Source organism: Oculina patagonica, chromosome 13 (assembly GCF_052425735.1).
Source record: "Oculina patagonica isolate OP01 chromosome 13, crgOcupat, whole genome shotgun sequence".
NCBI lineage: Eukaryota > Metazoa > Cnidaria > Anthozoa > Scleractinia > Oculinidae > Oculina > Oculina patagonica.
The window spans coordinates 13,783,132-13,805,064 of NC_135770.1; the positions used below are offsets into that span (position 1 = coordinate 13,783,132).

General features: G+C 38.5%; 3 protein-coding genes across 3 annotated transcripts; 1 reads left to right on the forward strand and 2 right to left on the reverse strand.

Moving 5' to 3' along the window:
* Window positions 1–3: 3 nt before the first annotated feature.
* On the forward strand, window positions 4–9,085 carry LOC144634177 (tubulinyl-Tyr carboxypeptidase 2-like). Its single transcript, XM_078493069.1, has 11 exons — window positions 4–350; window positions 1,230–1,318; window positions 1,444–1,500; window positions 1,890–1,964; window positions 2,103–2,180; window positions 3,239–3,332; window positions 4,310–4,355; window positions 4,475–4,554; window positions 4,912–4,995; window positions 6,704–6,798; window positions 8,616–9,085. Exons 1-11 carry the CDS (start codon window positions 135–137, stop codon window positions 8,671–8,673), a joined length of 972 nt encoding a protein of 323 aa, XP_078349195.1. The 5' UTR covers window positions 4–134; the 3' UTR covers window positions 8,674–9,085.
* A 127-nt stretch (window positions 9,086–9,212) lies between these two features.
* On the reverse strand, window positions 9,213–15,747 carry LOC144634176 (uncharacterized). The gene is made up of 5 exons (XM_078493068.1): window positions 15,419–15,747; window positions 12,255–13,594; window positions 11,632–11,841; window positions 10,747–11,039; window positions 9,213–10,487 (listed from the first exon to the last, which is right to left on the reverse strand). The coding sequence occupies exons 1-5, from the start codon at window positions 15,639–15,641 to the stop codon at window positions 9,782–9,784; spliced, it is 2,772 nt and encodes a 923-aa protein (XP_078349194.1). The 5' UTR covers window positions 15,642–15,747; the 3' UTR covers window positions 9,213–9,781.
* A 302-nt stretch (window positions 15,748–16,049) lies between these two features.
* Window positions 16,050–21,913, reverse strand: LOC144636648 (uncharacterized). Its single transcript, XM_078495836.1, has 7 exons — window positions 21,756–21,913; window positions 21,112–21,180; window positions 20,417–20,508; window positions 19,477–19,613; window positions 19,108–19,236; window positions 18,547–18,748; window positions 16,050–17,086 (listed from the first exon to the last, which is right to left on the reverse strand). Exons 1-7 carry the CDS (start codon window positions 21,798–21,800, stop codon window positions 16,888–16,890), a joined length of 873 nt encoding a protein of 290 aa, XP_078351962.1. The 5' UTR covers window positions 21,801–21,913; the 3' UTR covers window positions 16,050–16,887.
* Between the last annotated feature and the right edge of the window lie 20 nt (window positions 21,914–21,933).

Sequence of the window (21,933 nt, forward strand, 5' to 3'; positions counted from 1 at the left end):
CTTCTGAAACTGATCATGCAGTCGATCTTTGTTATGATTCTTTACTGTTAGAAAGCTTCCTATCCGAGGAAGATAGGCACAGAGTGGTAAAAGAAAGATGCTAACATGTAAACAAATAAGTTGATATCAGCATCATGACTGATTTGTGTGGTTCATTTGACAACCGCGAGGACGAGGAAAGTAAGGATGTTCCAAGCGAGGATGAAAGTGGGGTGCTGTTTTATGTCAATAAGGATGGTTTTCCAATAACTAAGAAAACCTGGGAAAGAATGTGGCACCATGTGGAGAAAATACACCCAAAAGGAGCTCAAATGGTCCATAGTGTACGACAGAGCCAGCAGCTAGCCAAGGTGATGTCTACAGTTGTATAGGTTTCAATTTATAATAGAGGACAACAGGTCGGCAATGCCCCACAAATCTTCCTCTGTTACTTAAATTTCGAAACAGAAAGAAAAGTAAGCTTACATAAGATTATGATCAGGGCTGTAGGCAGGATCTTGCATGGGTAGGTGCGAGCGCCAGAGGTGTAAGCATCTCAGGGAGTCCAGGGTATTCTTCCCGAGAAATTTTGAAAAAATCTAATTGTTTCAGTCCACATTTCCTGCATTCTGAAAGTCATTTTAACCCCCACTCCCCAATTAGGTGGACCTTTGAGGCCTGTGGGTGGGTGCCGCCAACGCAACCACCGCACCCCCCCCCCCCCGCCTACTGCCCTGTGATAAGGTTAACAGTTGAACCTCTCGATAATGGCTAATCAATTAGCTGTGTCTGACATTTGCAGACTGCAGACCAAGAGAATATATCGTGTTACCATTACCATGACTGAGAGCTATTCAAAAACCGCAAGAATGAAAGTCTGCAAATGTCATACAGCCCTGCCATCAATTAACAGAGGTTCAACTGTGGTAGATTTGCAATGATACACCGGTGCACCAGTGTATCACAGTATCATGAAACAATAAATATTCTTTATCAACATTCAGAAATTACTGTTTTAACCACTTTCTACCCAATTCAAAGCCCTCAATAGTGATTGATTTAGCTGAGGCACAAGAATTTTCCATTCTGCTTAACTTCCGAACACTTAAAAAAAATTTTTCAAAATGTAAATTTTAAAATTGTAATTATTACAATTTAAAACTGTGATAACTTTTTAAGTAGTTGAAATTAAAAATCAATTGAGATAAATCATTGACCATGATAGGCATTAATATCAATTTGATAACTAGGTACCATATGTAGCGGCACCTGTGTTTACTCCAGTCATGTCAGTGGAAGAGAAGCTGGGACTGATCAACAACTATCTACAACAGCTACAGTATCCTACCCAAAACAAATAGATATTAAAGGTCTAAAATTTATGCCACTACTTGTAACTTTTCCTTTAAAAATAATTTCTTACAAATTAATATTATGTTGCATTCTTTAACATAGCTCTAACAGATACAATCATACGGGTACTCAATTTTTCGAGATTAAGAAGTGGAGGCCATTGTCAGGGTAATAATACCAAGTTTTTAGTAATTATAAATCATTATGTTAATTTATTAACAGGTGTTTTAGTTTGTCTGTGGTGTCTTTTTTAAATGAAACTTGACTTACGTGTATTTCTGGGATTTCCAGGAGGTTTTGTTCATTTTCACTGTAATGTCTGTCGTCATACATCTAGTTAATACTCTTCCTCTAAGTTCAGATCAAAAAACTCATGAACTTTTTTAGGAAAAATACTTTTAAGTTCCTTATCAATCCCTTATCCCTTATTTTGCTTGTACCAAGAAGGCTTGTGTTTATACTAACAGTTTATGAATCAATTTTATTTCCATAAAAGGAAATCTGTTCAGTGACATCATGTCAAAGACTGACATTTTTGTTTTCCATCTCTTCGTTAGGTTAATGGATACAGCAAGGGAAATGATAAGGGAATCATTACCCATTAAATGCCTTGAGGCTGTTATTGTGGGACTGTATCCTTGTAACATGTTCCTAACTTGCCATCAATTGACTTTGGATGTTTCAGTTCTTATTATTTGCCATTTAAATTATAATTTTTATGTAAATTTAAATCAGCTAAATGTAAGGTATGGCACTTAACGTAAGTAAAGATATCTGACATGTGGTATGACTGAACTACAGCGGTTTACAATTAGCTTTAAAACACAGTTCAATGGACGTTACTACAGGTAAGATATATTCCAGGACTTCTCTACAGTCTACATACATCCACGTAAAAAAAAGGAAAGAACTGAAGCACTGGGCAGAAATGATGTTGATTTTGGGCGATGAAGGAAAGGGAAAAGTAGGATCATGCACTTTCTGTTTCCTTCCCTTTGTCCATTGCTATCTCATTAAATCTAACTACTCCCATGATGTGAAATTATATGAGGAGACATCTTCCATAATTATATATACAGCGTAGATCTCCTAGATTTGGTTGCTTGCAAATTTACAGAAATCACGTGTTCACTTCCTTGAACCCCACGAGGGGTACTCCGGCTTGTAGATGAAGGGGATGATCGAAGGATTTTTTGGGGTTTGAAATTTTCGATTCCCGGATTTTTTTGGGTTGGAAAATTTGGCAAGTATTTTTTGGGGTGACTTGATTTGAATAGGGGATTTTTTGGGTATTAAAAACGAACTAAAGTGCCTTGGCACGGCCTTGGAGTATTTATATGATGAATAAAAAAAACACGAGCGTTCAAGTTTTTATGATTTTCTTTGTGTTATATTATTGCCCTCCTGGCAATTTAAGGGTAATTTGACAAGGGATTTTTTGGGGGGTTATTTTTTGGTCCAGGGATTTTTTGGGTAATGTCGGAAGACTTAGGGATTTTTTGGGTCCTGAGTTTTGCCTCCATTCGATCATCCCCGTCATTGACAAGCCAGAGTACCCCCCTGGGCCTTGAACAAATTGCCATGATTTGTTTAATCACATATATTTTTTATTATTTTATTACCATGAAAATTGCTAAGAAAATTCATACTGCAGAATACCACAATTCAAGATTAAAATTACCAACTGAAAATACTGCACAATAAGATTGGCTCCAAACCATTATCACTGCACATAATTTTCCCCTAACTACTGGTACACAAAATAAAAGCATTCAAATGTTAGTTACTCATTAGCAAATTTTCATCAATGTGGAGAACTGATCAAGTGTGTGATTTCCAAAACCATTTTTATAATTGCTGGAAGCATTTGATCATGACAAGTAAGTGTGTGATTGTGGTTATGTAGGCATGTGGTTCTTGGTGTACACCACAATGGAAAGTTTGGGACATTAGGACTAAGCAGGAGAGATGACCTCATGTTCAAGCCCCTCAAATTTAAAGTAGGTTGAAGGACAGTATTTGTCATGTAGACTTTTTGGGGGGATGTTTCAGTAACTTTCATGAAGCAGTGTTGTGCAGTGGGTTATTATGGGTCATTCCCCTCACCCTCCCTCCCCCTAAACATAAATGGAAATCCAGACAGGCCTTGGAAAGAGGGGGAGGGGGGCATTTAACAGGAGGGTGAAAAGGTCTTCCCATCCATTGGAGAGTGTGGATTTCCTTTTTAAGAAATGCCACAATTAATGTTATTTTAAGCAAATGGGCCCTATGTGCCACACAGGCACGCAGTAAGTAAGTAAGTTAAGCAAATGAAAGATCATCGCAGTAATGTACTCAAGTTAAGCAGTTGAGAAAAGCAAGCGTGAAAAAAAATTCAGGCTTGAATGGGAATCGAACCCATGATTGAACCCATACATTGTAGCTCAGTTGGTTAATATAAGAGCGCTGCACTAGCATCGCAGAGATCATGGGTTCGATTCCTGTCCAAGCCTGAATTTTTTTTCAGGCTTGCTTTTCTCAACTGCTTAAGTTGAGTACATTACTGTGATGATCTTTCATTTGCTTAAAATGTATATCCACAGTACAAATATATGAATTTCATATATTCATTTCATATAAATGTTATTTTTATAATTTTGTGCATATGTGTCAGAAGTCAATTAAATATGGTCCATAAGTTGAATCAAGCTAATAAGTCAAAAGTATCTCTTGCAAGAGTCTTACAAAGTGCTGCCTAATCACAGTTATTCTAGCTGTGAAATGTGTTTCTTTGACAATTTATTGAATAATAAAACAATTACCGGTACATAAATTTAAGTAATAATTTTAAAAGGCTAAAGGCTATAATATTTATTGTTAATTATTGAGAGAGTACAGGGGAGTAATTTACCTGTGGCGGGACAGTGTCCCATTTAGGGGAAATAGTTTAAAGGTGCTACAAAACTTGAGTGTTTAAAAAGATTGTTTCTTTCAACAGAGCCTCTGGGACTTGTTAGAGGATTTCACCATGTCATATAATAACTGTATGTATATTTAAACACTCAAGCAGTAATTAACATTTTGTGCTGTCAAGCTGTTACACTGTCAAAGCTATTATAGCAGTTTCTGGTTAATCTGTTTTTATTTTGCATTTTTTTTTCAGACCTTCATACCGTGAAGAAAATCAAACTTAGTCTGCCTGTAGTTCATGATATTCACAGCTGTGAGAGAATTCAGTGGAAGGTAAACTATTCCACAAATAACTCCAACACTGGAAAGATGGTTTAGAGTTTTGGATTACTCAGATTTATTTTTCACCTTTTCAAAAAAGTGTATAATTTCTGTTGCTTCCTTCTTCCCTACTGAATATTATTTTCTTGAACTTATGTGACATGTATAAGGTGCATACATTTAATTATATTATTTTAATTTGGATCTAAGACTTCAACCACTTTCAAAATTATAAAGACACTCTCCCAGTCCCAGAATTGTATTTTTCGTCAACAAACATCCACTTAAATTGGGAAAAATAAACAATGAGCAAAGAATTTCCTTTCAGATTCATAATAATAATTGTTTTCTCTGTGTACTGTTCTGTAGTACCTGACATTGAGCCCACAGAAAACATGTCAACTTGAAATGAAGAACATCCTGGACAGGTTTGCAAGAGAGATCAGAATCTCGGTAAAACAACATTTACTACTTGTTATAATAATGACTCTAAAGCTTTTACTTTCATTGCGCATATTTTCACACCTCTGTTACTGATATGTTGGATTAACCGTCATCATTGAGTTTAACAAACAAATTATTTACCAAATAATTTGAATGCTTGGGGGAGTACTCCTTCTATAAAACTTAGGTTTGTGCAGCGCTAAAGGGTATGGCTTTCAAGCCGGTTTGGTCTCAAATAGAGTATAGAAAATGTCTATGTTTTGAAGTTCTTCTCAAATGCTTAAAACGAAAACCGAAGCAGTTCCTCAGGGTATGCTTTGATCTTAAATAGGGAAGGGTTTAACCCATTGACTCCTAAACCGGCCTAAACCGGCCGTAAAGGATCCGGGCATTTGTCCCGCTTGTGACGTCATCACCTTTCACCCAGAAAGGCGACATCTATGCTCAAATTGTGAAGCAGACCAAGACCTTTCCAACGATACCTAAACCAGCGTGATTAGATTGATGGAGCTTGAAATATTCACCAAAACGCTTCAAAATTTTAGTGAAAAACTCAGAGGAAAATTTCCCCTTTCCACCCTTTGCTTGTCCATGGTAAGTAGTTCTTGTTTGCGCTTTCGCGGAAATTCTTCTACTTGAAAGAAGCCTGGTAGAAGGCTAAACACTGCAGCAAAAAGAAAGGAAAAAGAGAAAAAAGAAAAGCGAAAAAAAAAAACCGAAACGCCTAAAAAAGCCTAAAATCTCAAAATATTGATTTGTGTGCATGCACGAACTAAAAAGTTGTTAAACGTGGTTCTGGTGAAAAACAAGGATGCATTTTGCGTTTCAAGGGCCGTTTTAAGTGATTTGGAGCTATTTTAGCTTATAATAAAATATTTAAAGAGTACTCCACCTTCAGGATTGAATGAAAACGTACAATTTATTTTTTGACCTATTTATTTATTGCACTGATTGCGTGACCACTTCATTCAGAAAAGAGGCAACGAAAAACGATTTCTGCGTGTAGTTTTTTTCAATTTCTCGACATTTGACTCCACAACGTGGCCTAATTTGTAATTTGACGACTTTTTATGATTTCACACCTGGGGCCCGTTTCTTGAAAGTCCCGAAAACTTTTCGGGCGCGTAAAGCCATTTTAAATTATCTGTGTTTTAAAAACAGAGAAGTGTATAGGCCTGAAACTTTGTATGAAGGAAACCTCTGTTCATATTAAAAATGTCATGGGATTAAACAGCTCTGTAATTATAAGGTTTGAGATTTTGCTATTTCTTTTCGGGTGCAAAAACTTCAAGAAACCTTGAAGACCTTCAAGAAACGGGACCTTCAAGAAACGGGTCCCTGAAAGGTGTAAAATCTGGGGTCGAGGTGCCATCACTTCATAGTGGGACCGCATGATTAAGGGGCATGATCTTCATACGTTTTAGTACAGTCTTCTTGTTCTTTGAGGTCATAGGTTTACAGTGGTAGCTAGTCCCGTGAATATGCAGGGGGAGAAACGAATGGGGATTAGTGGATCAAAATTACGGACTGAGTCTATTGGGCGGTGTTTGTTTTCCTGTTTTATTCCCTCCTTGTCTCATCTGGCTCCTATAAAATTCACATATTGGCCTGTTAAATGAACATTAATGAAGATCGAGGAGTTCGTTTAAAACTGTTCCAAATTTTAGATGACAGTTGTGTAATCAGGAGTTAAGGAGTGTAACTTTTTTGTTTGCAGTTTTATCCCTACCATATCAGCTCACCAAGAAAACCAGCTGACAACCCGCCTGGATCAACACAGGAGAAAACAAAACCTGCCACACAACTTCCACCGTAAGCCAAAGTCTTTTGTTACTCAAATTCTGGCTGGTATTTTAAACATTGCTATTATATTCTAAGTAAGCGGAATATATTCTTGAGGAATAACTACTGTTTTTGAAGCATTGAGACGGCTCCTAATCATTAGTTTTTCATTATACTTTTACAAAATTTCACTTGCTGCAATTGGGTTACACCTGAAAGCACTTATGATAATAATAATGGTAACGATAAAAGCAACTCCTTACTCCCGACTATTCTAGTGATGCCTGTATGTTGCCCAATCTGATCTTCACTTGTCTGGACCGTGGGCATGCTGTAAACTGAGTTGTTTACTGCATGTCAGTACTGTCAGTTACTGCACATTCGTTTCATTAAAGAAAGAGAAAATTGTCTTTCCTATTTCTACTGTTATGCAAACTTTCGTGAAAGTGAGAGCATTTAAAACAGTTACGAAAATGTTTTAGTTTCTTATAGCTTTTCGCCTTCTCTCACACATCCACTTTTTGTTAGTAATGAGTTTGGAAACACGGAAAACGTTTTCTATTTGTACAGTGGAACCTCGATACAACGATATGCCAAGGGAGCAGTAAAATTATAGCGTTATATCGAGGAATCATTTATATATCGAAACTCCCGATATAACGATATGGCCTTAAAATAACCGAAAATATCGTTATATCGGGGTAAACCTAACAAGTACTTTTAGCTGCATATTAAAGGTCAACGCTTAAAGTATCCATTATTGAGTAAAATAAAGAAAAAAATTTGCTTTCCGAGCCTTAAAGCGTGAATTACAGCAAAAAATACGAAGATTTCCGAACTCTGAGTGCGCACTGAAATGGAAGGAATGGCATGAGTTTTTGACGTCATAATTGGTGTTTTTGAAGACGACCGCAGACCGATTCCACAGACCGCACCGACGGCAACGTTAACGACAAGTCTGGTGGATTTCACTTTAGAATCTCGCAACTTTTCGGACGTATTCTGCTTATTTATCGCTTTAAGAACTAGCTCCCACTGAATATTCAAAGAAAGCGTTCAACCCCAAATAGAAAAACCAAAAATTAGCCGTCGCGTGGCTGACGTTGCACGTTTTCCAAAAAAATGCGCCCCTCTGAACAACAACCAACAATCAATCAACTGAAAAACGGCCGAAAAGAACGAAATAACTGCTTGAAAATGTCACTATTAAACACAATTCGTCATTTATTTAAATTTTAAGGTGCAGTCTGCGGAATCGGTATATCGGGAATATCGTTATATCGAAGATCGTTATATCGGGGTTCAGTCCCATACATTTTACTGTAACTTTTGCCGGGACATAGAATATTCATCGTTATATCGGGAATATCGTTATATCGAGGATCGTTATATTGGGGTTCCACTGTAGCTTATTTAAAATGTCGACAGCAGTTTGTTTTTATTAAAAATACATACAATTTACTTCTGCAGGGCACAGTAGTCTTGCGTTGATTTATTACCACTACGCGAGGTGCTTGATTGACGTACTCGATTTTATTATTTCACAGTCACTATTGCGCCATTTTACCATATTAGGGCAAAAAAACGCGCACAATATGCCACGTTATTACACTAGTACTGTAGAACTGGGCAAAAGTGCGGACGGACAAACTTAAGGAATACGGACACAAAATTAGTGGGAATAAATATTGGAATAATAAATCCCTTATTCGATGGTTTAATTACGCAACTCACAAAATATCCACGCGTATTATGCGTTAAACCATCGAATGAGGTGTATTTATTGCACCGTAGAAAGGCAATTGATTTCGTTTCTTGTTTTATAATCTTTCCTTATGTACCAATAGGCGAAAGGACAGGCCCAAACCATGCAGCCCGGCAAAAACGTATCATGTACGGGTGTAAGGAGATCTTGAATGACACCTGTCAATTATACATTTAAAACGGTGTGATCATGTGATGCGCCAAGATGGGTCCTGTCTACACGACATTTCCATATTTAGCAACAATGTAAATGGAATTCTCTCACTGGTCACACATGAGCTATAGTTGTTGACTAACTGTGCGGATATGTTGGACTTGTTCCTATTGCACCTTGATGGTACTGAAAGCTACTGAATACAGGAATGTTATCAAGACTTGGAGCTGGACACGTGACTTCTGCCCAGTCAGCCTCGCTTCAAGGCTGTCTCGATCTCAAGAACACTTGAAAAACGTTTTCATTAAATAATGGAATACGTTCACTTTAAATCTGAACTGTGATGTCTGTACCCACCAAACTTATCACAAACTGGAATAAATGACCATGCTTGTGCAACCTTTGAGAAAAGGCAAACTTTTATTTTAAATCCAACTCTTTGTCATTAAATAACATTAAATTCTTTACAAGAAAACAACATATTGCCATTTAGAAAAAAAAACACACCGACACACGACTTCATTCAATCGTCTGTTGCTCAGAACTGAGTCATTCCCAGATTGTTGTACTACTCTAGTGCGAATTTTTCACGCAAGTTCATCAATGAATTTATGGCAATAAGGTGGGTAAATCTTTCAGTTTCTATTCTGCGTTGGGTTGAGGCAGATGTTTGCAAGAAAAAGCGCAGAAGTATTGAACATTAAAATTAAAAATATATATATATAAACAGTCGGATCAGGATCAAAATAAAATATTTACAATTTGAACTTTCAACAAATCACTCGCACTTGCTGAGTTCTTTCGCAATAATGGCACACTTTTGTGGAGTACTTTAGCAACTAAATGCTTTCTTAATTAAGTAATTTTTAAGACATTCCTGTCATTTCACTGACATAATCCTACTGAGGCAGGAGCCCATTAGTGATGGACTCCTGGCTGAGGACAAATTATCCAACCGAGATATTGCACACCAATCACACAGCTAGCGCACCGCAAACCAATCTACAAAACCTATACTACAAATTATTTTTGCGTATAACATAATTTTAGCTACATTAGCTTCTTTTCAATTTAAATCCTAAATCAATTCTTGCGTTAAGCCTCTTCGGCTGGAGAAGGAATTGTAACAGATATTCTTTCCATTTCGACGGGCGATGCAGCCTCGTTTAGAGGTGGAGAATTAGATGGTTCGTCGAGAGCCTGGGGCGAACTGAGTTTACGCCTTTGACCCACTGAAGGTGTGGCCGGGGCACTTACAGGTCGCTCATTGTACTCGGCCATGTATTCTGGAGGAGGAGAAGGTTCTCGAGTATTGGACTGTCCTATAGCAGGTAGCTTAGGTTTCATGTACCGCTTTAGGTTACTGTCGCGTGGCACTATGAAGTCCCTTTTAGGTAACGTGACAGACGCGTCACTGTCCTCGCGTATAACGACGTATTGGTTGAAATGAGAACCTGTTGTCTTGAAAGACCGGCGGAATGGATGCATGATGGTGTGTGAGCCTCCACAGTACCTCTGGGAGGGAGGCAGCTCTATCAGATCAACAAGACCTGTCATGGCCACTACCTCATTCTTGAGCTTCTGTGCCTGGTAACCAAGGTCAGCGCCTATCACTGGAGGCTTCTTAGCGATGTTCATCTTTTGATGTTGGCGGATGTGTTCCAGTTCAAATGTCGTGTAGGGTTTGGAAGACTTCTGTCCCGGCAAACCTTGCATCTTAGGCATGTTGGGCCCAATTCCCCCCGGTTGAACCTCCAACGGGCGGTCACATGATATACAGTGAACTTTTTCCGTCTTGTTCCTGGAAACAACACAAATGATAACGTCAAAACAGTTTATGCTTGTGATCGAAGTCAACTCCAGCAATGGGACGTAGTATCATATGAATAGTTTGGTTGGTTACACATTTTACATGGAAATTTGTTTTATACTTTACACTGTACGGAAAAAATGAAGTTCTAAAGTTTTAGGATAAAAAAGGCATAACAGACGTCTGAGGTCCGCTATTGCAAATCGTTACCCACAAAACAGGCCATCCTGTCATCTGTACAAGACATTACCTTCTAAATCCAGCCGGCTCTCCATCGTCAGGCTTCTCCTTTACAGTAGCTCGTACAACTTGCACATCTCTGATGCGTGATTCCAGCTGATCTCGGAGAGAATCCAGCTCCTGCCTATCCAGTTTGAGATGCAACTTGCTTTGTAACTCTTGCAGAGTTTCTTTCAATGCATCCTCGATACTCATTTGACTCTCCATTTTTTCCAGCGCGTCACTGAGCCCGCGGTCCAGGAGGTTAAAGCTCTCGTCAAATTGGTTCACACTCACTTTAGACTCCAGGTCTCCCTTGTCGGCCTGTGTGAAGGGGACGGAAACAAAACAAAAACGTCAAGTGACCCTTGCTTTATGGTAAGGTTGCTTCTGTAGGTTGGGTGGGTGGATGAAACAGTTTGATAACGCAACCGATTATTATACTACAACTGCAAAGTTTACATTACTACGCCACAACCTTTTTTATTATTTTTAATTGCTAAATGTTTTATTTTGTTCAATCTCCTATGCGTTTCACTGGACTATAGCGGACTTTATAAGACAGGCTTGTTGCCATTACTTGTAAATCTCCCCCGGGGAGGTAAACCTACTTCCTCCTTGATCAAGTCTAGGATAGTCGGACAGGCTCAGGCTCGAAGGAGATTAAATCAAGCTTAACAATTTAAAGTTTGTTAAGCACTGCTCAATAGGTTAGCTGTTTAAAAACAATTCTTTAAAAAACGGTTTAACGATTTTTCTCTTCCGCGTTAACATTGGCTACTAAACATTCTTGCGATTTTTATAACTAACAGTAAACGCTAAGAATATTCTGGAACTTTCACTGTTGCTGCCCTTAGGCTAATAAACTTTAGGAAGATTTGACAATGAGCAGATCCTACTCGTGAACTGAACTTACCTTGATGCCGATTTCTTGACTGACGTGTTTTTTATCAGCCTTGTTCTGTTCCAGTCTATCAATTGAACCATAGAGTTCTTCCAGGCTCTTTTCGCGCCTGTTGTACTCGTTCACAAGCTCTGCGGTAGTCTGGACCAGCTTCTCGTGTTTGGCTTGCAGTTCAAGCACCATGCTGTGCACGTGATGTACCGCATTGAAGCCTTCAGCGTCCTGTGAAAAGATAGGAACTGTACTATAGAACAAGTGTTCTAAATCTTGCTCTGTGATTGGTCACCCAAACAGGCACCTCTTGCCTGCTTGGTGTCCTGCAAAAACAGTGTTTTTTATGCCATATAATAAATCCTTTTTTGACCAATCTTGTTCGGTCAAGATGGCTGGATATTGGTCGCCTTATTTGTGTGCGCGACTATGTTTCAGGAACTCGCAATAATATCCGTCCATCTTGACCTTGGTACCAGTGCCCAGCTTAGCTAGTCAAGTGTAACAAAGGTTCAAGAAACAAGTAATCTTGTTTCGTTAACCTATTACTGGCGTTTGATATGAATAGGACTGAACAATACGGCTTCCTGCGTCAACACTGCCTCTGAAACGCTGACATAAATAACTACAAATCATGTGCTTACCTGAGCTTTTCTCGCAGAGCGGAAAGCGGCCAGATCCTTGGCGATCAGATCAATGGCTCTCTTATTCTTTTCCATTTCTTTTTTAAACTCTTCCTGTGATTGTGAAAAGCTTTTCTTCATGTTATTCATCTGCTCGATGCTGAGGCGCAGAGCGTAGGCTTGTGCTTCTGGGTCGTCTGTGTTCTCTAGCGCTGCTTCTATCTCCTCCATTATCATTTCCTCCATTGCTTCTCTTTCCTCCTCCGAGTCAATTGATTCCTCATCAGAACTGCTTTCTTCACCTTTCTTCTTGTCCGCCTTTTCCTTTTCATCCTCTTTTCCCTTTTCTTTCTCTTTTTCTTTACCCTTTTTTTCTTTCTTGCTTTCCTGAGCTGCTTCTCGCGCCTCTATCTCCTCAATAGTCACACCTTCCTCTCGTGCCTTCTTACGTAACTTCAAGTCGTCTAGCGTAGTGCGTTTTCGTAGCGGCGCTTTATCTCCCTGGCTGGGAGGTCGATCACCTTTCATTGGCAAGCTTATCTTACGCTTTTCATCTTTCCTTGAAAGCAGGCGACCCGGTTGTAGCTTGGGCATATCCTGCGACATCTTATCAGGGGGTGGGATAACAGGAATAATGTTCATGGGCTGACCCTGTCCCAGAACAGCGCCTGGGCCTTGCTGAGATCCTTCAGTGATGATCCCATCCTTAGGTACGTCTTGAGCTCCCTTAGCTTTGGATCCTTTCCGTTTCTTTTCCTTCTTTACAGCTTCACCCTCGGGCACGAGTTCCACTTTATTCAGCTGTTGTTGAACCTGATCAAGTTGTGCTTTCAGCATTCCTCCCACCTCATCACCAAAGTCCACCTGATTCACCATGGAGTCGATGATATTCCTGAGACCTTTAATCCCTGTCTCAGCTGCCTCCAGCCTGCGGTTAATGTTAATCAACTCTGGTGCTTCAGATAACCCGTCCATTGTCAGTTTTCGTTCCTTCTTCTTGTCATCTTTCTTGCCGTATACAGAATCAGCGCCATATGAACTAGTTCTTTCCTTTTCTCTCTTCTTCTTTTTGTCCTCCTTCTCGTCGCCCTCTTTGTCATGTTTTGAATGCTTTCTGTCTTTCTCTCTTGAGCTGTCTTTGTCTTTATGTCTCGATTTCTCTTTGTCCTTGCGTTTCTTCTTTTCTTCGCCATCCTTGTCGTTGCCGTCTTGCTCGCCGAGCTCAGACTGTCGTTTCTTTGGTTTGGGTGGTTTCTGAACCATAACAGTGACAGTCTTCTCCTGACCGTCTTCATCTATTATGGTCTGCGTCACTTCTTCTTCGCTCACGTGACCATCGTCTACAGAATCTTCTTCGCTTTCTGTGAAGAGAAAAAATTGTTTCGAAATTGGTAGCTATGTCAACAACTAAACAAATAAGCTTGTCACCTACAGAAACAAAGTCGGAGTGATTTGAACCCATCTTGATACAGGATAATTGTGATCCATTCTGTTGATACTTCTTATTCTTACATACTTCTTTATAACAGCCAAATTTAACTTTTGCCCGTCAAAATTGTGCGTTTTCTAAACAGAAAACTTTCAAAATGAAAGAAAAATGTTAAACAAAATGTCCATCTTGGAAACTTGGCATGTTACAATGTGGTCACTCGTCCAAGAAGTTTCCACTGCCTGCGCGGCTAAGGCCTTCAAAAAATTCATGTAAATTAGCTTAGTGGAAATTAAAAATAAGCGACGTTTAATTAGTTTTGGTTTCGATAGATTCTATGAATGTGGTACTTATCAGCACGAGTTTTATTTGAATCGTGGCCACATTACTGGCGTCCACCGTTCAACGCATGCACAAACTTTTGAACAAAGCTAAGATTCGCGTGTAGACTGTCCACAGCCTCTAGATTTTTCAACTTTTTTCGCTCCCCGCCCCCCACCCTCTTGCTTCTTCCGTTTTGCGCTGGCGTCCAGTTCTCTCGCTGTTCTCACCGCGCGCTCATCGATCGAAAAACACGAAAAAATAGAGGGCTGTGGACAGTCTAATAATTCGCGTGCGCGATAAAGTACAAGCACAAAGTAATAGACACACGCGCAGCACTTTAGAAAAATTTCGCATACAGTGCTCATACAATGTGTAGTGCACATAAGAAGTGATTTTTGTTGTATGAGTACTGTATCGCATAAGAAGTGATTATTGCTGTATGAGTACTGTATCGCATTTGATTAAGGGAGGAGGATTTGGATCACTTTTAAAACAAAGGCAGCCAGATCAACTAAAACTGGTCTGCAACACTTCTCACATCTTTGTTTTAAAAAGTTAATCAAGGCGAAAAATCAAACTAATAATTTTTTTGTTTCTTCTTATGCCTGCGTTGCAGGTATGAACTAGCCTGATTTCAATTTGTAAGTCGAAGTGTTCATGATACAATCACTTCTCATCATTGAGAAACTGCCCGCCGATTTGTCACTTCAATACTACAATGCGAGAGTGACTTGGGAGTTTAAACCGACAAATTAACCTTACTTCTTTTGTGTTTAGAAATTCAGCTTCTTAGCACTATTCGCGTTGAAGCGATAAAGTTGTCCGCTCCTTTGCATATTTTACAAGTTCTACTAAGCTGTCTGGCTGTCTGCGGATCCTTTTCAATTCGTGTACATGCTACTGACGTCCAGAAAGGCCTAATGTATTTAAGTTGTCTGCGTAATCGGTTAGTTTGCTTTTGTGACTTCTCATGACTTTATAATTAGAATAATGCAAATAGAAGAGGAGTTTGTCACTGAATAAAATGTTGATCAACATATACTAAACAGTTTCTTAACACTACGACTAAGTACGCAACCAACTAAAAAGGTTCACAAATAGCACCTGAGGAGCTTACAAACAAACAATATCAGTTTTGATTAATGTACTTAACATGCTGTGAATATAAACAAAAGACCGAAACTTAACTGGACAAGCAAGGTTCTTGAATGCACGATTACGAAAAAGTCGAAAAGGTCGTGTTTTTTTACGCGAAACAAACCGTTTAATCTTATACTTTGAAAACAATCAACAAGGTAATATTGCAACGAGGATATTAGTTCCAATTAATGCCATAAAAATGCCGGAAAAAACTTTGATAACTTTAATGAGTATTAAGTTCTTGAATCCAATTGAAGAAAATGCGGGCCATAAGGGCAGTGAAAACACTCACCTTCATCTTCCTCGCTATCTGAAGAATCATCATCGCTGCTAGAAGCTTGAGATGAAGATCTGATTGATTGTGGACCTCTGATCTCTGCTTGCTGTGCTTCAATTTCACCGATTCCAAAATGCTCCACGATAGTGTGTAAAAGATTCCGCAAATGAAAGAAATTCACAGGTCCGATTTGAGGACTAATGGCTAGATCCAACAAATCCGTTAGATCGACTGTCATTTTGATTGTAATACTCTTAAAGCACTATGTGGTTCATGTACATGGCCACGAGATCCAAGACTGCAAACAACTAAATGTGCAAACAAATGAACTCGCCTAGCGCCAAGCAACATCAGCTCCCAAGAGGCTGGCCTGTTATAAATTTTGTACAATAATCCAAACAATAGCTCGGCTTAAGTGAAAACAGACAGCATTCAAAAAAATGTGACGTAACTTATTCATATGTAAAAGTTTTAATGCCACTTTTCACTTGTTGCTATGGGAATCGCGCGTGGCCAAGTAATCATTATTCTTGACAGATATGGAGCCATTACTTGGCTAACTGTGACGGCAAACAATAGAGTTCATATCACTACTTAACACTACAAACAATTAATTTACCAGTCGAGACAACAACACTTCACACAATTTACAATCTCGCACCAATTCTTCGTGTTTATTAGACAAATATCAGAGAAGGCTTGTGTTGGAAGGAAATACGCTTTGAATCTAGACCATGGAGTGTTTAACGACCGTCATTCGCTGATCAAACTGCGCGTAGTCCAGCTCGAACGGGACGATCAAAAAATAGCTTTGTTATAAACCGCAAACAGGCCATGCTAACTGTAGTAATCTGTACTGACGACAAGAAGCGTCAATTCAACCAGTTTTTTCATGTCATTTCTTGCACCGCAGGCTAAACGAACCAGACATGCCTAGAACACTCCAAAGAATAGAAACTCTTTGTTAATCGTTGCTGATCCTTTATTTTTTACGCGAACGTATTTGCATTGAAACACAAAACATAGGTGGAACTGGTAGAACAAAATTTAAATGAACGTCACCTAAAAAACGGTGGAGCACAGTGAATGGTGGTTTGCTTGGTGAATTCAAAAAGTCTTGGAGCAAACCTGGCAACCGTATTTTAATAACACATTTGGAAAGTAGCTAAGAAAAGAAGAAGTGATTGCCTAAGCCTCAAGACACCTAATTCATGTAACGATTCTTATGGTACTATGGACAGTACAGTAGTCTTTCAAGCTTGATTTAAATACAATCTTCCTCGCTTATGTAACTCACTGCCGGCATGAACCGACTACTCTGGCAGGTAAACAGGTCTCGGTTCCATTCTTCTTCAGACATCCATTCCCTTTTGGCCGGTAATAATAACAAAATAAGCTGGTACCTAATCTTTCTACGCTAAAAACATGTCTAAAGCTGACTGATTGTTCAGATAACAAACTAAACTAATGCGAGGCGGTACTGACTAGGACTGCAGTAAGTCAATAATTGGCCATATAGAATTTGTAATAAATGCGGACGGTTCTTGTCTTTGTAAAAGGCTCTCAGTGAAACTTCGTTCAAGAGCCTGGCTGATATGCGGGTCGAAGCATATGATATACTGAGTGTCATCACACATGTATTCATTTCTTGTCCCTTGTCTTTGTTCACATTCCATCTTGCTTCTGAAATAATAAAAATAGAAAGAGTCATTAATTCACCAACCACACGAACTTGTAACGAAGTACACTTACTCAAATTTATCGTCAATAATTGGAAGAGTGATATCTTTGTATAAGAGTAAATATTAGCTAAATATTAGCCCATGGGCTTATATTCGAGGAGGCAATTTCCGGAAAGAATTTTGGGGGACTTCTTTTTTTGGAGGGGGGAGAGGAGGCTAATTTTTGGAATTTTATGATAAGTTATTCAAAGAATCTTTTACAGATGTTGGTCAGTGTTTATTCAAATTATTATGTGTTTCACATATCCTACCGGTTCTATGTAAGCTTTGTTTCTCAGACATCATTTGGAGCATATATGCGTCCAATTTCCTGACCCGTGCGATTAGAAACATTAACAACTGATTGAATCAGCTGCACAATTTTGTGGAAATATCGTCTGGGGCGTCTCAGGAAATATATAAGCCAGTTATTTTGTCTAGCTATTCAGGGCAGATATAGAATTTATTTTTTTTAAAAAAAATTGCCAAACATTTTATTGTACCAGAAGCCTATATAGTAGCTTCTCAGAACAATAAACGTTTAAACTCCCGATGGGATACTATCATGAGCACGACTTGCACAACTGAAAAGCCCGAGGACATATTTATATCAATGGAAACGTACAAATAATGGTCTAGTTTGCTTACAAACTACTAAAGTACTGCACTGAAGCTATTAAAAAGTCTAAGGGCGGTTATCATAAGTCACGCCGCATGCAATAAGTTAGTCAGACGTTTTCAAATTCTTTTTCGTGTGCCTCGGAAGAATCACGAAAAGACCTATAAGACAATAAGAGTTTGTTTGCTCTTCTTTCAACGATTCACCTAAATATCTTAACCTGCAAATTTGGAACAAATCCCTGTTGGATAGTTCCCCATTAGCGGCAGTAGCACTTCCTTGCGTACGTTAATGAATTTGAGGGCCTGGTTATATCCGAAAGTTAAGTGTTGCATCGTTATCAACTAAATACACGCCTTCACCTAACATTGGTGTTCTGATTTTGAAGTTTAAAAATGCAACGCATACTCGCAACGCAACCAATTTTCCAAACAGCAACCTGTATGGATTTGGCTTCAAGATTTACTATCTATGTTGGACTAAAACACTGCTGACAGTACGTGATTAAACAGATGACGTCACTGAAAACATCAGTTTAAATCTGTTGGATTGATCAACCATCACGTATCACCCCTAAGATCCGACCTAAGACAACGCCTTGAATTCAAGACTTTACTCTAAACTATGAAAACTCTGCATGGGTGTACCCTGTCTCAGCTGTCTGCCGCCTGTGCAATGTTCGCCACATGGCCAACCTTATAGATCCATCCTAACCGCAAACCAAAGAAAACATGCAGAGATCCAGCTCCTTATACAAGCTCTATTGGAAATTTAAACTCAGGCTAGTTAATATCATTATATACCTGTCGAATTTTGTTGCTGTAATATTTACACAGACGCCATTTCGTCGTGTACTGAAGGTGAGCATTTCCAGCCAGTCATTTCCAGCTAACTGCTGGAGTTCTTTTGCTTTCTTTTTATTTTCAGCTTTAAACCATACAGAACTTTGACAAGTGTCATATTTCAAATTGTAACAGAGCCTGTCAGACACACTGAGTACTTTTCCTGAAAAAAAAAAAAAAAGAATTGATTTCTTACAGAATATCTGGCCACTTTGACACCAATTCACCAACACTTGCTGACAGAAGTACTTTGTAGAACAAGGCACTGATAACAATAGTGGATATTCCTATGAGTGACTCGAATTCTGAAGTTAATATTTCCTTACAAATTTCTCACCATTTCTCATCTAGGTTTTCAGTTTTTTTGTTTGTGCTAAGTTCCTTTCAAAACTGTATTCTTACAAGCATATGTTACAAGTCATAAAGCTTTAAAGTTGAACAGTTTAAATATATGGAAAGCTGTCATTTTATGTCATTAAACATAACTCACCATATACAGTAAACCTTTTCACAGTTTTTTACCTTTCTTCTGTGGATTTTGTACATCTCCAGTTGTTGAAATCAATAAAGAATACATTAGTTTGAGATACCAGCTGTATAGTGGAGTTGTTCCAACTGGAATTATCTTTGATTTAGCAGAAGATAAGAACACTGCAATAAAATAGACTGCTGTTACTTCAAGTTAGTAAGAAGTTTTTAAAATACATGTAAATAAAAGCTGTTTAACATCTTTGAACAAGAATAGGTTTTTCTCTATGGGAGCTAGATGATAAGTTGCAACCCATTATTCCCTTTTTCCCCTCGTCTCTCTTCAAATAATTTGATCATAAAATTATGGTTTTTGGACTAGCAGGTAATCCATTTTAAGCTCTTAACAAATTTTTAACTGACCTTTCTTATTTTGCCATGTTTGCATAACAACAGCACTCTCATCCCTTAATTGTGCCTCTTTCAGAAGGCACTTCAGGACCCACTTCAGTTGCTCTTGTTTGTGAATCTTTTTCAACACTACAGATACTTCATCAGAGCTAAACAAATATAAATAGTGATGTATAAGTAAAAACAACATTTTGGGCAAATTGGTTCATACAGTCTTGAAAGCCCTTGAATTTTGGCTGTCATCTCTAAATGTCCCTGAATGTGCACAAGTCCATAAAAATTCCTTGAAATTTGAAACAGCATTATCATTTTTACAATATATATTATTGTTAATTTGGAAGGCAATTTTCACCCTTATTAAACTTGTGTGAAGTATTAAATTACTAGTAATGCGTTAGAATAGGTATTGCCTGCATTTTAAGTACATCATAAAAATGTTAGGCAGACTGACAGAAGAAGTCTTCAACATTCTGTGCAATGAAAATTCTGTCCTTGAAAATTAGTTTTGAGTCCTAAAAAAGTCATTGAATTTTGTTTGGCTAAAACTGTTTTAACCATGGCTTTCAAACATGTTCTTTTCATATGAGTTAATGTCACACTAATGTGGTAGGTGTGATGCTAATAAACCAACTGTCCCTTTGGATCCCTTTCAACATTACAAGTTCTGAACTTTTTGAAATAATGGAATTTAATGTATTTCAAATTACTGCACAAGCCAGTTTTCTACTTATTAATGAGCATTTGCACAAAATTATGCATCATCAAATTACTAAGGCTAGATTTAAATATATCCTAATTGAATTTTAGAAAACTCTTCCAAGGAAAATAAAACAGAAATAAGTAATTTAGAAAGATTACAATACAAAATTGTAATAGCCATAATTTGCAAGAGATTAGAGTTATCCACAGTTTCAGGAGATGTAATAATTGGCAAACCCATTTTTATACAAACCATTGCTTTTTATTGATTTCCTCAAATTCAATATTATACTGCTGCAAAAGATGTTCTTTCCACTGCTGAATCTGAAGGTCAACTTGACACAGCTGAAAAGCAAAGTCTAAATGTAAGTCCAGCTCTTTGACCACACACTCCATTGGTGAAATACCCAAGCTACCACTGAACATTACACACATGCTTCTTCCTTGTATATACCACTCAAGGAAATATAATTAACAATTATCCTGCGAAATCGCGTAGAATATCGCCTGATACTTAGCAGACGAGGCCATAGGCCGAGTTGGCTAAAATCAGACGATATTCCACAAGATTGAGCAGGATAATTGTTTTATTATTCAACAAATTGTCAACGAAACACAATTTGCAGAAAGAAAAACTGTAATAATGCAGCGCTTTACAAGATTTTGGACGAATCTTCGCAACCTACGTATATCGCAGGATATCTGTTATGTACGGATGACAGATAACGTTAACATTTTGACCATATATGGGCAGCGTGCGCATGTGTTGAATAATAATCAACAATAAATGCATCAAAATCAGCTTTATTGTTTGCCAGTTTAAGCAAAGTTGATCACAGAGAACTAAAACACACAACAGTACTTGTGGTCCACCCTCTAGTAAGTGCCCACCTAGGCTTGTCTTTTGGGTCACTGCTTACAGGAGGGTTGACTATACTATAATATTACTTGTTCTTCTGTCTCTTTTAACACTCCTCTTCTATCTTGTTCCACACGTTCCCTTGTATGTAATGAACCCTGCAAAGTAAACCACTATTACAATTTGAATTATCCAATTTGTTACATTCTGTGGATGCTGATACTTTTTGTCAATCAATTGATTTTAATTACTGATTTACTAATCCAACTAATAAACTGGTCTTAACACCAGGACTCAGTCCTTGGGCCTTCCGAGCTGTCTGAAACACCGTCCCTATTCTATCATGCATTTGTTGCTAGAATCCTTCCCCCATACCCAGGGGGAACATGAGGAATACTAACAGTTGGAGATTCTTAGGTAGTTTGATAAGTTTCCTGGTCACTGGTGCTAGGGAGGTTTTGATCACATAAGTTGCCATTTACCGCCCCACCCCCCCCCCCCTCTTTTTTCTGAACCTTTCTCCCCCACCCCTTTCCCTATTTTCCCATGCTGCACTCCTCATCCTAACATATAATACACAGTCCTTAAAATCATTTTTTCGCTCTCTTTTTAAGGGCGGATCTTAAAGAGGGTAAATGATCTTTTTCTCCCATAGAGCTGAAAGAGCTCTATTTCCAGGGTAACAGGTCTAACAGGGCAAGGGTTTCCAGATTGGTCCCTCATTGGTCATTACCTCCAATCCATTAGCAGCTGGGGATATTACTGTCGAAAAGGACATCGTGAAGAAAGCTCAGTTTTCAAAACCATACTCATTTTTGCCGCAATGCAACCTCTGTCGTTCAGCAGAGCAAGCTGTAAGCTGTAAACTCCTGGAAAGACTGGGAACCTGGGAAAAACTGGGAACAAATATA